This window comes from Oncorhynchus masou, chromosome 17, assembly GCF_036934945.1.
Source record: "Oncorhynchus masou masou isolate Uvic2021 chromosome 17, UVic_Omas_1.1, whole genome shotgun sequence".
In the NCBI taxonomy this organism is placed as follows: Eukaryota; Metazoa; Chordata; class Actinopteri; order Salmoniformes; family Salmonidae; genus Oncorhynchus; species Oncorhynchus masou.
The window spans coordinates 12309375-12324593 of NC_088228.1; the positions used below are offsets into that span (position 1 = coordinate 12309375).

The following is a 15219-nucleotide window of genomic DNA, read 5'->3' on the forward strand; positions in this document are numbered from 1 at the left end:
GTTATGTTGTCACATGTTGACCTACTGTGGAGTCTTCCCGGCTTTTGTGTCATTTGTGCTGACTACAACACACTTCGTGCCTTCTTTCATTGTCTGGTTGTTCATGTCTTATTCCACTTGTTTCATATCAACATCTTGCATAGTTGGTAATATTAGATTGCTATCAATATCTGTGTATAGCAGATGCATATTTTATGATGTTGTCATTCAGTCATGGAAAGGGACAGTTTTGTTTTTCTTCATTGAAACAAACACATTTGCATACTTACGAGTTATTCTATCAAACTTCCATAAAAATATATTACTATTTTGCAGCATTTCTAAAGTCACATCGTCTGTTTCATGTTTTACTTCAGAGGGGGTTTATATCAGACTAACTGTAAATTGCTGCAGTTCAGATCAATAAGAAGGGAACAGTTGGTTTTTAGAAATAAAATCTAAATTGAACAGTAAGGCCTTCAGCTCCTTGGGTGTTGGGATCTTCAGAGGACATTTTGAGAGGAAAGTCCTTAAGTTGAGCCAGCCCGCTGGGCGAAAATGGTTTGAATCAACATTGTTTCCATGTCATTTCAATCAAAAAAGTAAACGTGATGAGGTTGAATCAACTGTGGAAAACTGATTCGATTTGAAAAAAGTAATTTCGTCTTTTTTTCCCACCCAACTTTGAACCTAAATCCAATGACATGGTGACATTTTTTGTTGTTGATTTCACGTTGAATTCACATTAGTTGACAACTCAACCAAATGTACAATACATCCAAACTAGATGTTGAACTGACGTCTGTGCCCAGTGGGAGGGCACTGAAACCAAACACTCTTACTGGCATTGACCAACTGCTTCCCATAGCGTGTGTTTCAGTTTAACATGGTTTTGTATGAATTTGCTTCTCCTGTGAGTTGTATACCTTCATTCACAAGTATATAACACTTCAATGTAGTTCTAACCAGCACAAGGCACATATATTCCACATTACTCACTTCTAGTGTGGACATATGGAATCTTAAGAGTGTGTAAACATCTCTTTACTGTGAGAGAGAGAGAGTGTCTGTGGGTGTGAACTTGGGCTTTAGTTGGCGTAATGGTTGCTGAGTTTTGTTTAATGTACTGAACTAGTTATTGTGTGGAGAATTCTCCAAATGTCCCAGCTAATGTGTTAGGCTACTTCTATTCTGCAGGCCTTTAGACAGTCAAACACAGCCTAAAACTACACCAGTGTGGTAGGCTTGTCTAATTAGAAACAATGACAAGATAGCCTGCTGGAAGGAGGGGAGGGCCATGGCAGTGGTGCATCGACAGGGCCGAACGTGGAGAGGGTTAAAAGCCTTGGCGTGCACATCACTGACAAGCTGAAATGGTCCATCCACACAGACAGTGTGGTGAAGAAGGAGCAGCAGCATCTCTTTAACCTCAGGAGGCTGAAGAAATGTGTCTTGGCCCCTAACACCCTCACAAACGTCTACAGATACCAAGAAGATTATCAAGGACCTCAGCCACCCGAGCGACGGCCTGTTCAGCCCGCTACCATCTAGAAGACGGAGACAATGCTGAACGTTAGTCACTGTTACTAGCCGGCTACCACCTGGTACTCTACCCTGCACCTTAGAGACCAGCCTGGTCTAATAGACTAGACGTAACATAACACATGTAAATCGGGGACACTCAAATCAGTATGATATATTACGTTTGGTATGTTTACATAAGACAAACTGTAACTTAAGGCTAAAATGAAAGTAGGGTGGATGGTGTGCATAAACCGCGAACGTCTAGCAACCCAAAGGTTGCGAGTTTGAATCTCATCATGGACAACTTTAACATTTTAGCTAAATACCTACTTAATACTTTTTAGCTACTTTGCAAGTACTTAGCATGTTAGCTAACCCTAACCATTTTAGCTAACCCTTCCCCTAACCCTTTAACCTAACTCGTAAACTTAACCTTAACCCTAACTTTATCCTAACTCCTAGCCTGATCAAATACTTATGTCATGCAATAAAATGCAAATTAATTCCTTAAAAATCATACAATGTAATTTTCTGGATTTTTGTTTTAGATTCCGTCTCTCACAGTTGAAGTGTACCTATGATAAAAATTACAGACCTCTACATGCTTTATAAGTAGAAAACACTGCCGATTTAGCAGATTGTCAAATACTTGTTGTCCCCACTGTATATATTGTATTCTAGTCTCTATACTCTATACTCCTCTGTAAACTGGTCATCTCTGTATACCTGTCGCAAGACCCACTGGTTGATGCTTTTTTATAAAACTCTTAGGCCTCACTCCCCCTTATCTGAGATATCTATTGCAGCCCTCATCCTCCACATACAACACCCGTTCTGCCAGTCACATTCTGTTAAAGGTCCCCAAAGCACACACATCCCTGGGTCGCTCGTCTTTTCAGGTCGCTGCAGCTAGCGACTGGAATGATCTGCAACAAACACTCAAACTGGACAGTTTTATCTCAGTCTCTTCATTCAAAGACTCAATCATGGACACTCTTACTGAAAGTTGTGGCTGCTTTGTGTGATGTATTGTTGTCTCTACCTTCTTGCCCTTTGTGCAGTTGCCCAATAATGTTTGTAAAAATGACGCTACGCCGGCGATAACATTCGCAAAATATGTGTAAGAAACCAATACAATTGTATTTGATTTGACCAGGAGCTGGCGGTAGCGCATGACATCATGAATACTTTTATTCTCTCAAAATAAGAGTGTTTAGCTTGTAGTGATGTTTCAGCTGGCCGTAACCAGAGAGCAGCAAGTCACTCAAGTCAATACGTTCCAGAACGAGACTTGCTTATTAATTTCTGACTTTACCTGACCATTTATCGATGGAAATGATTGGCTGCAGCCTCTCTCTATGTGTGTGTGTGGGTGTGCAAGAAGGTAAGTAGACTATGAATCCTACAGGACATGAACACAGCCTACCGTTTGCACTGCCTTATTATGTTACATTATGGTCGAACCCAAGAGACCAATTTGTCTATAGTCATTGATGTACAGTTTTCTACAACCTCTCCCTCAACGTCAGCAAAACAAAGGAGCTGGTCGCGGACTACAGGAAACGGCCCTCATTCACGTCGACGCGGCTGTAGTGGAACGGGTCGAGAGCTTCAACTTCCTTGGTGTCCACATCATTAAGGATCAAACACCATAGCACAGTCGTGAAGAGGACACGACAACGCCCCTTCCCCTTCAGGAGGCATGGGCTCTCAGATCCTCAAAAAGTTATGTGGCTGCACCATTGAGACCATCTTGACTGGCTGCATCACCGCTTGGTATGGTAACTAACTGCTTGTCATCCGACCACACGGCGCTACAGAGGGTAGTGTGAATGGCCCAGTACATCACTGGGGCCGAGATCCCTGCCATCCACAACCTCTATACTGGTCGTGTCAGAGGAAGGCCCTAAAAATGATCAAAGACTTCAGTCACCCAAATCATAGACTTTTCTCTCTGCTACAGCACGGCAAATGGTACCGATGCACCAAGTCTGGAACCAACAGAACCCTGAACAGCTTCTCCCCCCAAGCCATAATAAGACTGCTAAATAGTTAGTTCAGGTAGCTATTTGGTTAACTATTTAAGTATCTGCATTGACACCTTTTCTTTTGCCAACTGTTCATCATCAAATATGCTGCTACTACACTTTACTATCTGTCCCTTTATTCCTACTAATATGCACGTCTACCTCATTTACCTCGTACTCCTGCACATCGAATCGGTACTGATACCGCGTGTATATAGCCAAGTTATGGTCGCTCATTGTGTATCTATTATTACTTGTATTATTATGTTTTACTTTTCTATTATTTTCTTTCTCTCTGCATTGTTGGGAAGAGTCCGTAAGTAAGCGTTTCACTGTTAGTCCACACCTGTTGTTTACGAAGCAAGTGACGAATTACCTTTCATTCGATTTTCTGTACAGCTCTTTTTTTCATGGCTTTGATTGTCGACCAATCAATGCGTTGCTTCAATGTCAAACCCATAAGGGCTGAACACTCAACAAGCAATGAACAGGCGTTTTAAGAAGTTGTATTCGCGTCCACATCTGTTTCTGCTCACTTAGCACCCATTGTCTTATTTTCCATTACACATCTGTCAAACCGTGAGTTACTTTTTGATATTAATTAATTTTGTATTATAATTTGGTGCATTTTGATTCTTTGTTGCAATGCATTTTATTACAAAGTTGCGAGACTTGTTTGAACCTCCAATGGTCTCTATGGAAACTTTATTACGCCTAAACGTTTATCGAGCTTCGTCTAAATTATCGTGCGCAATCGTAGACACTGTTGAAGTTTGGATTTAATTATTCAAAAATTTGCGCAAAGTTCCAAATGATTTCATATCCAGATGTGTGTGACCGACTGTGAATTCGGTCTATTCCTGTTTTAAATCTGAACAGAGATCGACTGAAACATTATCTCTTCAACTCTTTACGCAGTTGACTAATAGCCAAACAAATGCCTTTATTTTACCATCTTTATCAATGAAGTGTAAATAGGCGTATCATATTGTGAGTTGTGCATGGGATCATTTATACTACTCGGTTTGATAACATTTCCCAGCACAGCCAGCCCATTTGGGGGCACAGGCTAGCCTATTCTGTTATGTTCCCTGCGAAGATGAAAAAATGTCACCATTGTGTTCGAAGTGCATCAGATTCATTATTATATGCATCAGATTATGCCAGTGATTTATTTTATAGACCTATACTAGTACACTAGATGAGGTATAGAGTATATATATGGGGCGCTGTTTTGAAGCCTCCCGTCTTCATTTTGGCACTCCCCCACCGTTGTGAAAATGTGTACTGACACCTTATTACAGACACCTTAATGAATACTTTTAAATTATATTATGTAAGGTAAACATCAAAATAAAACATGAAAAAAATATTAAAAACATTGTCATTAAAGTATCATTTTTTTTCACTACAACAACAAAAATACTTAAAGATGCACTATGCAGAAATCATTCCGAAATTTCCTGGTTGCTAAGAATTATAATAGTTTGCTTGATTTCAGTTTATGTGACAAAACAAGAAAGTGTAGTGGAGAGAATCATTGTACCATCTAAACCGCTGTGAAGTATATTTTCCATAACCAAAAATATTGTCTTTGCAGTTTTTGAAGCTGGTGTACAAAACCTGAAAGTAAAAAAGGCAAAAAACGAAATTTAAGAATGGGAAGCATAGAAATAGCACAAAAAGAACAGTGCTACTGCTTCTTAGACTTGCTTTCAATGAGAATGGCAGATCTATAACACATATTTCTATTTGAGTCTGGTTGAAAAATATATATAATTACTTATTGCAGCTTTCAATACAGAATTCCATTCACTGTACATTATTGGATTATCCCCACGTGGAAATGAAAAGACAAGCATGTGTGTTGGTCTGTGTGAGAGAGAAAGGTATTTTAATATTTGGTCATAAATTTGTTTATCTTTTATTGTCACACACTGGATAGGTGCAGCAAAATGTGTTGTGTTACAGGGTCAGCCATAGTAGTACAGCACCCCTGGAGTAAATTAGGGTTAAGTGTCTTGCTCAGGGCACATCCGGGTATTCGAATCAGCGAGCTTCCGGTTACTGGCCCAACGCGCTTGGCTACCGTGTGGTGTCACCACATTTTATTTCAGTCGATATGATAACTAGCTCACCTAACACATTTACATTGTCTCAAGGGTGTGTTGTTGATTGAGTGCAAAGATAGATGAGGATCTATCTCAGTTAGAGCAGAACCAGAGAGCTAGTTAATTCACAGGCAGCACAGTTGGCTAAGGTTTGTGAGCTAATGAGTCACCCGCTGTTATCATATAATAATATCACTTCTGCTGATTTGTTATAGTAGTAGGCATCATTAGAAACAGTGGTTTTAGAAGCAGTTTGCCAAGCTTCCTGACATCCAGGACCTATATACTAGGCGGTGTCAGAGGAAGCCCCTAAAAATTGTCATGACTCCAGTCACCCAAGTCAAAAACTGTTCTCTCTACTACCGCACGGTAAGCGGTACAGGATCGCCTAGGGCCAAAAGGCTCCTTAACAGCGTCTACCCCCAAGCCATAAGACTGCTGAACAACTAATTAAAAGGCCACCCAGACTATTTACATTGACCCCCCCCTGCCCTTTGTTTTTACATTGCTGCTACTCTCTGTTTATTATCTATGTATAGTCACTTTACAAATGACCTGGACTAACCTGTACCCCTGCACATTGACTCAGTACTGGTAGACCCTGTATAAAGTCTCGTTGTTGTTATTTACATTTATTGTGTTGCTTTTTGATTGATTAGATTTTTTTTACTTTAGTTAATTTAGTAAATATTTTATTAACTCTATTTCTTAAACGGCGTTGTTGGTTAAGGGCTTGTAAGTAAGCATTTCACGGAAAGGTCTACACATGTTGTATTCGGCGCATGTGACAAATAAAATTAGATTTGATTTGATTCAGAATTGCTAGGCACATAAAATGTTATCCTTGCTTCTATTTTCAGTTTAATCTCCCTCATCTTCCCTGTGTCATTTAAGAGTCAAGAAAGCATACCGAAGCCACGGTTATGTCAACACAATATTACACTGTGGGCTTGTGGTAGCAAATCTTGGTTCTGGGAAAGGAGCTACATAATCTGTAGTTGGCATAATCCCTACACAATCTCTCAATCTAGGTCGGTCAGTGTCAGATTCAGGGGTTTCCTCCATAGGTTAATACAAATTTAAAAGTCAAAGTTTCCTGACCCTTACACTACATTATATTGAATATATTGACTGAATGAGTGATGACAAATAGTACAATGTTAGTTGAACTATTTTTGATCTGTGCCAGTAGTCTGAAGTTATGTATAAAATATATATTTTGTATGATCATTTGTTGCCGACTGGTTTGATCTTTACGTAACAAAATTTGAACTTGGGTTTTTTACATTGGATAAAAGTGGAGACTCAGAACTAGTAAATGGTATATCATACACTACATTTAAGGATCAATGGGAAAGTAATTCTGCTTTGATAACCCCACTTTTGAGAAAATGGCCCTTGAATGTTTTGGTGCACCTACTGGAGAGCTCCTCTTTGTCTACTCCCATTCAAGATAATTCCCACCCTCTTAAGCCTTAGCGCCAACCATCTCTTTAAGGATTCACGTGATGCCATGTGCTATACAGAGTGAGTACAGTAGTGTACTAAATAACCAAAGATTTCAAGACTGAAGGCTGGTTTATACTATGTCTATTGACATGTCTGTAGACAGTTGTCATGGTGACATCATGAACATTCTATTGACATGTCTGTAGACAGTTGTCGCGGTGACAACATCAACATTCTATTGACATGTCTGTAGACAGTTGTCGCAGTGACAACATCAACATTCTATTGTCATCTGACGTCAAACTTGTCGTCGACGTTATGAAAAAGTATGAACACAAAAACGACAGGTTCATGACATCAGCAGCCAAAATAGCATACCGGGTGTATTTTGACACTTAAAAACCCATCAGTTTAAAAATGAATTTAGTATATGTCAATCTAGCAAACCAGGCAACTAAAAGCAACGTTCTAAACAATGTTTTGGTTCGTTTCTAGCTTGTTAGCTAGCTATCTAACGTTCAACTCATGAAACATGGGGCCGACATAGCTAGCTAACATTAGGCTATAACTATAAATAATATTATTACACAGATCATACCCGTAATGTTAGCTAGTGAGCCAGCCAGCTAACAGTATGCTTTAACTTGTAATGAAAATGACTTTCTGACCGAATTAGAAACGTATCGGACCTCCCGAGTGGTGCAGTGGTCTAAGGCTGTGCCACTAGAGTTTCTGGGTTCGAGTCTAGGCTCTGTCGCAGCCAGACGCGACTGGGAGACCCATGGGGCGGTGTCAGGACCCGGTTTCCAACCTGGGTCTCCGGAGTGAGAAACAGTCACTTAACCAACTGAGCCACGAATAGACAGCAGAACCCAGAAGATGAGGCAGACACAGCAGTACTTAAGACGGTGTATTTAATAAAGAAAAAATCCTAAAATAAAAAATGGCAAATCCAAAAGGTGGTAGGTAAAACACAAAAAGACCTCAAAAGAAACTCACCAAAAATAAACAAAAACAAAAAACAGAATACCACAAGAACGTCACCCGGAATCGACAAGCGCACACAGAACACTAGGGCAGGGTGCTAACATACAAACACAGAGCACAGAACAGAGGGAAACTAAGGGTTTAAATACACTCAGGGGAAACGAGACACAGGTGCAAATAATAATGGGGAAAAAGGGAAAAACATAAGGACAAAAAGCACAATGGGGGCATCTAGTGACCAACAACTGGAACAACCCTGGCCAAATCCTGACAGGGCGGCACACAATGGGCCCAGCGTCGTCCAGGTTATGGGAGGGTTTGGCCGTTGATCAAACTATAACGGACTAACATTGGAATTGGAGTTGATTCCAAGGCAATACATAAACGGTTGGAAATACACAACTTGAAGCAACCACATATTTGGCCATGGAGCACGTTCTGATTGGCCAGTGAGGGGCCAAGCCTCTGACAAGTGCACCGATCATTTCTGACACTTCCCTGAACCCATAGCGCTATCGCCTGCGCTTAGATTTTCCATTGCGCTAGTTTTGTTTAAATTGAGCCCATAGGCTACATGACACTAGCAAACCACTTTCTGATCTGAAAAAGATTATGCAATGCCCCATGATAAGGGGTTATCTGTATTAGAGGCACATTAAGCCTTATGGTGCTGAGAGGGTAGAGTAAGGGCAGTGGGTTATCACTGTACGATGATTTGATTCACGGTGTAATCAACCTCTCCCACTACTATCAACACACACCAAATTCACTTAGAAATTATAGATCTGTCATTCTCATTGAAAGCAAGTCTAAGGAGCGTTAGATCTGTTCTATGTGCAGTATTTCTATGGTTCTCCTTCTTAAATTTAGTTTTTTGCTTATTTTACTTTTGTTTTTTTTAAACAAGCTTCAAACAGCTGAAAATACAATATTTTGGATTATGGAAAATATATTTCACAGTGGTTAGTACAATGATTTGCTACACTATACTTGCTTGTTTTGCTACATAAACTGATAGTAGGTGAACTATTAGAATTTTAGCAACCAGAAAATGGAGAGATTTCTGCATATTGAACCATTAAGAAGAGAAGTTGTAAAAGAGATGTTTATGACTTATGTTTATGATGTTTATGGTATGTCTGCCTCTTGAAGCTCCAGCTCTCTCTGTCTCTCTCTCTCAGAGCTGTCATGGTGTCACACAAGGAGTTTGTGACCGCAGGGAAGGAGAAAGGGCTGCAGGTTTGGCGTATTGAGAACATGGACCTGAAGCCTGTCCCCAAGGCCCTGCACGGCAACTTCTACACAGGAGATGCCTATCTGCTCCTCTACACAACTGCAGCTCCCTCCTACTACATACACATGTGGATGGGTAAGACTTGCGTACACACACACACACACACACGCACAAACGCACACACACACACACAAACAGACTACACTAGACTCCTATTAGTAACCACTGATTGGACATGGACTGGATCTGAGATATCTATGTAGTAGATTTCTTGCTTTCATCCAGTCATGTTAGATCAATGTTTACTTTGAGAAAGAGAGGGAGAGAAGAGCTACTTTGTTGAAACCGGTTCAGGGAACAGAACAGAAAACCGGAAAATAATACACATTTTCAAGGAAAAGAATCAGAACCAGGAACTAAGTGAACTATACTGTTCCAGAAGAGAACCATTATTTTAAAAGCATGGAAACCGGTTAATAACATCATTTTACATCCAGGCAACAAAGCGCCTATGCAAAGCCCCCCCCTCTGTCAATCAGATACTTCTGCCAGCTGGACATCTGCCTGCCGCCCCCTCTGAAGCTTAGCTGTAGCCTACTGACGTTATAAGCGTGATTCAGAAGATAGGGAGAGAGATTTTTAATTAGAGAACAATGGATAAACTTTTTCAATGCTTGTTAGGGATACTATAGTTATCACATTTCACACTGGATTTATTAACTACTAAAAGGTAAGATGTGTTTTTAATTCTGGTGTCGCTCTGCACACACAAGCTTGTTAGCTAGCTAACTTTTCTGGTCCAACGTTAAGTCAACTCTGAAGTTCAAAGACATTCAAAGTTCCGCCCTAGAAACCGCTCCTCTGTAGGTATAATTATGTAGGCCTAATTCAGATACTACATGTCATTACAAGATGCTAAGCGTTGCAAGCCAAGCCTCGTCCTCCACCCTCTCTCGCTCTCTCCCAACCCGCAAAATTTTAGCTGCATCTCACCCCCGACACTTATCTTTCCATCTTCCCTGTAAACAACTCAATGAGCTATAGCTTGCTTGTAAACAACTCACTGAGCTATAGCTTGCCTGTAAACAACTCACTGAGCTATATCTTGCCTGTAAACAATTCACTGAGCTATAGTTTGCCTGGTCCATAGCAACCGGTCTATCCGTACTGCATAATTGGTTAAGTAATTTAACATCGAACAAAATGTAAAACAATTACGATTTCAGAGATTTTCAAAGAACAGAAAGGAACGATATAAACCGGGGCTTTGAACCCGGCTCAGAAATGTATTTTGCTGGTTGGAACAGTGGAATAGAACAAACAAAATACTGGTTTAGTTCAGAACAAAACGATTGGAAATCATTTCAGTTCCAACACCTTGGTAAGTGATACAGTAGCCATTGCAGAGACAAATAGACCCTCTTGGTGGGAGATACAGCAGGCATTACAGAGACAATAGACCCTATTGGTGGTTGATGCAGTAGCCATTACAGAGACAATAGACCCTATTGGTGGTTGATACAGTAGCCATTAGCGGGATCCCTATTGGTGAGGATGGAGAGAGCTTAAGAGCATACTGGTCTGTTAGTTGTTGACCATCGGAGGGATCGAGTGTGGTTTTTCAGAAATACCTGGGCTGAGCTCTCTTATAGGACATTACGGTCAGTGTGAAATAAATTATGGCTAGATTCAGAAACAATAGACCCTATTGGTGGTTGATACAGTAGCCATTACAGAGACAATAGACCCTATTGGTCAGAGATACAGCAGGCATTACAGAGACAATAGACCCTATTGGTGGTTAATACAGTAGCCATTACAGAGACAAATAGACAATCTTGGTGGGAGATACAGCAGCCATTACAGAGACAATAGACCCTATTGGTGGTTAATACAGTAGCCATTACAGAGACAAATAGACAATCTTGGTGGTTAATACAGTAGCCATTACAGAGACAAATAGACAATCTTGGTGGGAGATACAGCAGCCATTACAGAGACAATAGACCCTATTGGTGAGAGATGCAGCATTTCAGTTCCTTATCGACTTAAGATCCTTCTACAAATACTTGCTATTTTGTTACACGGTTTCGACCATAAGAGGCCGTGTGAATTTGCATGATATAAATAATGTAAAAATACCTGTGGTAGCTGTGGTTAATCTACACATAAACCCTTATAGAAAACATTACTTTTGTCAGTGTGCATGTGAATAAATACCCTATAGCTATGGTCAAATATACACGTATTGTAGACTCTGAATCTGCATATAACAAATATTGCTTAGCAGGAAATGTTCCTCTTTCTCAACACACATACTTGAGAAAGCATTTCCACCCTGACACTGTATCTAAGTGTTGAGATACAAGAAGTGTTGAAACTCTTGTGTGAAATCAACTTGTGTAATTCTATTTCCCCTCTCGTTTTCCTGTCATGTCTATTAGCTTGATTCAATTGTCAAAAAGCTGCACATCTTCAAAGAAAGCACACAAGTAATTACATGTAGGAGAGAGTGTATACTACACTCCCTCATCTCCTTCTTTCTGTCTCTGTCTCCTTTCCTCCCTCTCTCTCTAGCTCTCTTTCCTTTCCTCTCTTTCTCTGTCTTTCTCTCCGCTTCCCTCCAACTCTCCTATGTCTAGTTTGTCAGTTCGACTTTGCACTGAGACATACCAGAGTGAACACAGTGTGCTTGCTGCCGGCTCTCACACATAGCATACCAGTGCCTGTTAGTCATTACCCAGCCACATTAGAGAGGCCTGGGTCTGGATGGGTTTATGTGGTGCCCAGCTCTCCCTCTGATCGAGGCTTCAGTTCTTTGTTGTGGTGGCGGCCTTTTACTGATCTAACATTCTCTATCATTCCCGTTTGAGATCTGAGAGGGATCCACGCAGAGTTGCAAACGACTCCATCCCATTGTTTCAATTTTTCAACCACATGTTGGAGCCCCAGGGCAAAACTCAAACCATATTTAGCTGTGGTAAAGAGAACTTTCTGGCTCTTGGTGGAGTTCTTGTTGAATCTGATCAAACAAGTTTTAAAATAAGTATTTATGTACATACTGTGCAGTACCCATTGAAAGTCTACACACTCCTTGAAGAGTCGTCACATTTAAAAATGTATAAAATAGGATCGTTTTTTCCTACCGTTTTACAATACCTACAACATTTTCAAAGTGAATATTTTTTAAATATATTTTTTTACAAAAACATGTTTTGATTGTATAAGTCTTCACACCCCAGATATTTTTTTTACAGATATAAATCAAAGATTCTACCAACTTTGCATACAGTGGGGCAAAAAAGTAACTCAACTCATCGTGTTTGGAGGACAAAGAATGCTGAGTTGCATCCAAAGAACACCATACCTACTGTGAAGCATGGGGGTGGAAACATCATGCTTTGTGGCTGTTTTTCTGCAAAGGGACCAGGACAACTGATCCGTGTAAAGGAAATAATGAATGGGGTCATGTATCGTGAGATTTTGAGTGAAAACCTCCTTCCATCAGCAAGGGCATTGAAGATGAAACGTGGCTGGGTCTTTCAGCATGACAATGATCCCAAACACACCGCCCAGGCAATGAAGGAGTGGCTTCGTAAGAAGCATTTCAAGGTCCTGGAGTGGCCTAGCCAGTCTCCAGATCTCAACCCCATAGAAAATCTTTAGAGGGAGTTGAAAGTCCGTGTTGCCCAGCAACAGCCCCAAAACATCACTGCTCTAGAGGAGATCTGCATGGAGGAATGGGCCAAAATACCAGCAACAGTGTGTGAAAACCTTGTGAAGACTTACAGAACACATTTGACCTCTGTCATTGCCAACAAAGGGTATATAACAAAGTATTGAGATACACTTTTGCTATTGACCAAATACTTATTTTCCACCATAATTTGCAAATAAATTAATTAAAAATCCTACAATGTGATTTTCTGGAATTTATTTTCTCATTTTGTCTGTCATAGTTGAAGTGTACCTATGATGAAAATTACAGGCCTCTCTCATCTTTTTAAGTGGGAGAACTTGCACAATTGGTGGCTGACTAAATAGTTTTTTGCCCCACTGTAACTCTTTGGGCAACATATCCATTGTTTATGTAAACATTTCTCAGGCTCAGTAAATTTGGCAATGAATTATTGTACAGCAATATTCAAACCTTATATATATTTTTTCAAACAGATTTAAGTCAGGACAGAGACCGGATCATTCCGGAACACTCAACACCTATTGGAAAGCCATTCTAGTCTGTCTTTGGCATAAACATTTGTGTAATTGTTCCGCTGAAAAGCAACCTATCCCAGGGTGAGATATTCAGAAGACTGACGCATGGTTTCCTTCAACTTTTTATCTGGTCTCCTTTATTTTTTTATTCTGACAAACTCCCCAGTCCCTGCCGGTGACAAGCATACTCACTGGCTTGAGACTGGAGACATGGAAGGACAGACAGAACCTCATGTACCTGGGAAGCTGGAGACGATGGGTATCCAGGTTGATGCGACTCAGGATCTTGAAGGGTCCTATGTAGCGAGGAGCAAGCCCCCACAAATTCACCTTTAAGGACAGATCATGAATGAACAGTGACACCAGTTGACCCAGTCGGAGGAGCCCGAAGATGTCTTCGGTGCCGGTTTGCCTGATGTTGATGTTGGGCAGGTGACGGTGACAGTCCAGTGGATGAGTTCGGCAGTGTGTTATGAGCATACTCCGCCCAGATGAGTTATCTGCTCCAGTTTCTGGCCTGAGTGTAGACGAAGCAGCGGAGTAACTTCCCTAGCTCCTGGTTGGCACGCTCCGTTTGCGCATTCAACTGTGGGTGGAACCCCGAGTAGAGAATTACAGATGCCCCCAACAGAGCAGAAGGTCTTCCAATAGCTTGCAACAAACTGGGGGCCCAGATATGAGACAATGTCCTGGGGAAGTCTGTAGTAGAAAGACATGACTAAATACTCATAGTGGCCACTAGGGGTGTTAAAGGCAGTTTTCCACTAATCTCCTTCCCTGGTGAAGAATTTGGCCAACTCTAAGGCAGTGGACATTCTTGATCGTAATCCGGTTCAGCCCTCTAATCGATGCACGGACGCAGGCCTGCATCCTTACACACAAAAAAGAAGCCTGTATCAGCTGGGGATGTAGAGGGTCGAATTAATCTTGCCTCCAGCGACTCCCGGATGTAATTGTCCAGGACTGCCACTTCAAGGGTTGAGAAAGAGTACAGATGGCTCCGGGGAGGTGCGGAGCCAGGTAGGAGTTATGGCACAGTCATAACTGTGAGGGAGATGAGGGAGAAGGGTGGCCTGTAGCCTCTTACTGAAGGCCTCCCAGAGGTCGAAGTATTCGGGAGGGAGAGAGGAGAGGTCTTGGCCTTTAATGGATGTAGGACATGGCTAGGCCCTTGGTGGGGATCATAGTCATTTAATCTGGCAGTCCTTACCCCAGTCTAGTAGGTGTCCCATGGACCAGGAGAATCGTGGGTTATGTAGCACTAGCCAGGAGTACCCTAGGATAAGTGGGTTCTCAGGAGCAGTGATCAAAATAAAACTTAAGTCTGAGTGGTTCACCCCAACCTGCAGTAGGATGGGCTTGGTCTGATAGTCCCCCTGGCCAGAGCCAGTGGGGTGTCCATCGAGGGCTTGAATCTGCAGAGGGATGGGACATTTCACACAGGGGATCAATGAAAGTTATCTGCGGCCCCAGAGTCCATGAAGAGTTGAAACTGGTGTTGACGGTTTTCCCAGTGGAGGGTTGTGGGTAGCAACATACAGTGACTGGGTAGCCGGGCGGTAACTGCACAGCTTATCAGGGTCTCCCCTTGTCCTGGCGAGCCCTGGTGTTTCCCGTCAGCTCTGGACATGTAGCATGGTGATGACCGCAACCTCCGCAGTAGAGGCAGCAGCCTTCGCGCGTGTTTCTGTCA

At 41.5% G+C, this 15219-nt stretch overlaps 1 protein-coding gene across 2 annotated transcripts in view; it reads left to right on the forward strand.

Annotated features, from left to right (window-relative positions):
- The first annotated feature begins 3998 nt into the window (after window positions 1-3998).
- Window positions 3999-15219, forward strand: part of LOC135558498 (gelsolin-like) — a 32573-nt gene continuing 21352 nt past the window's right edge. The window contains exons 1-2 of one of the 2 annotated variants that reach the window (XM_064992339.1): window positions 3999-4109; window positions 9230-9446. In XM_064992339.1, coding sequence (XP_064848411.1) covers window positions 9266-9446 — 181 coding nt within the window. In that variant the 5' untranslated portion in view covers window positions 3999-4109; window positions 9230-9265. The remainder of the gene's footprint in view (window positions 4110-9229; window positions 9447-15219) is intronic. The other variant, XM_064992338.1, reaches the window with a different exon arrangement.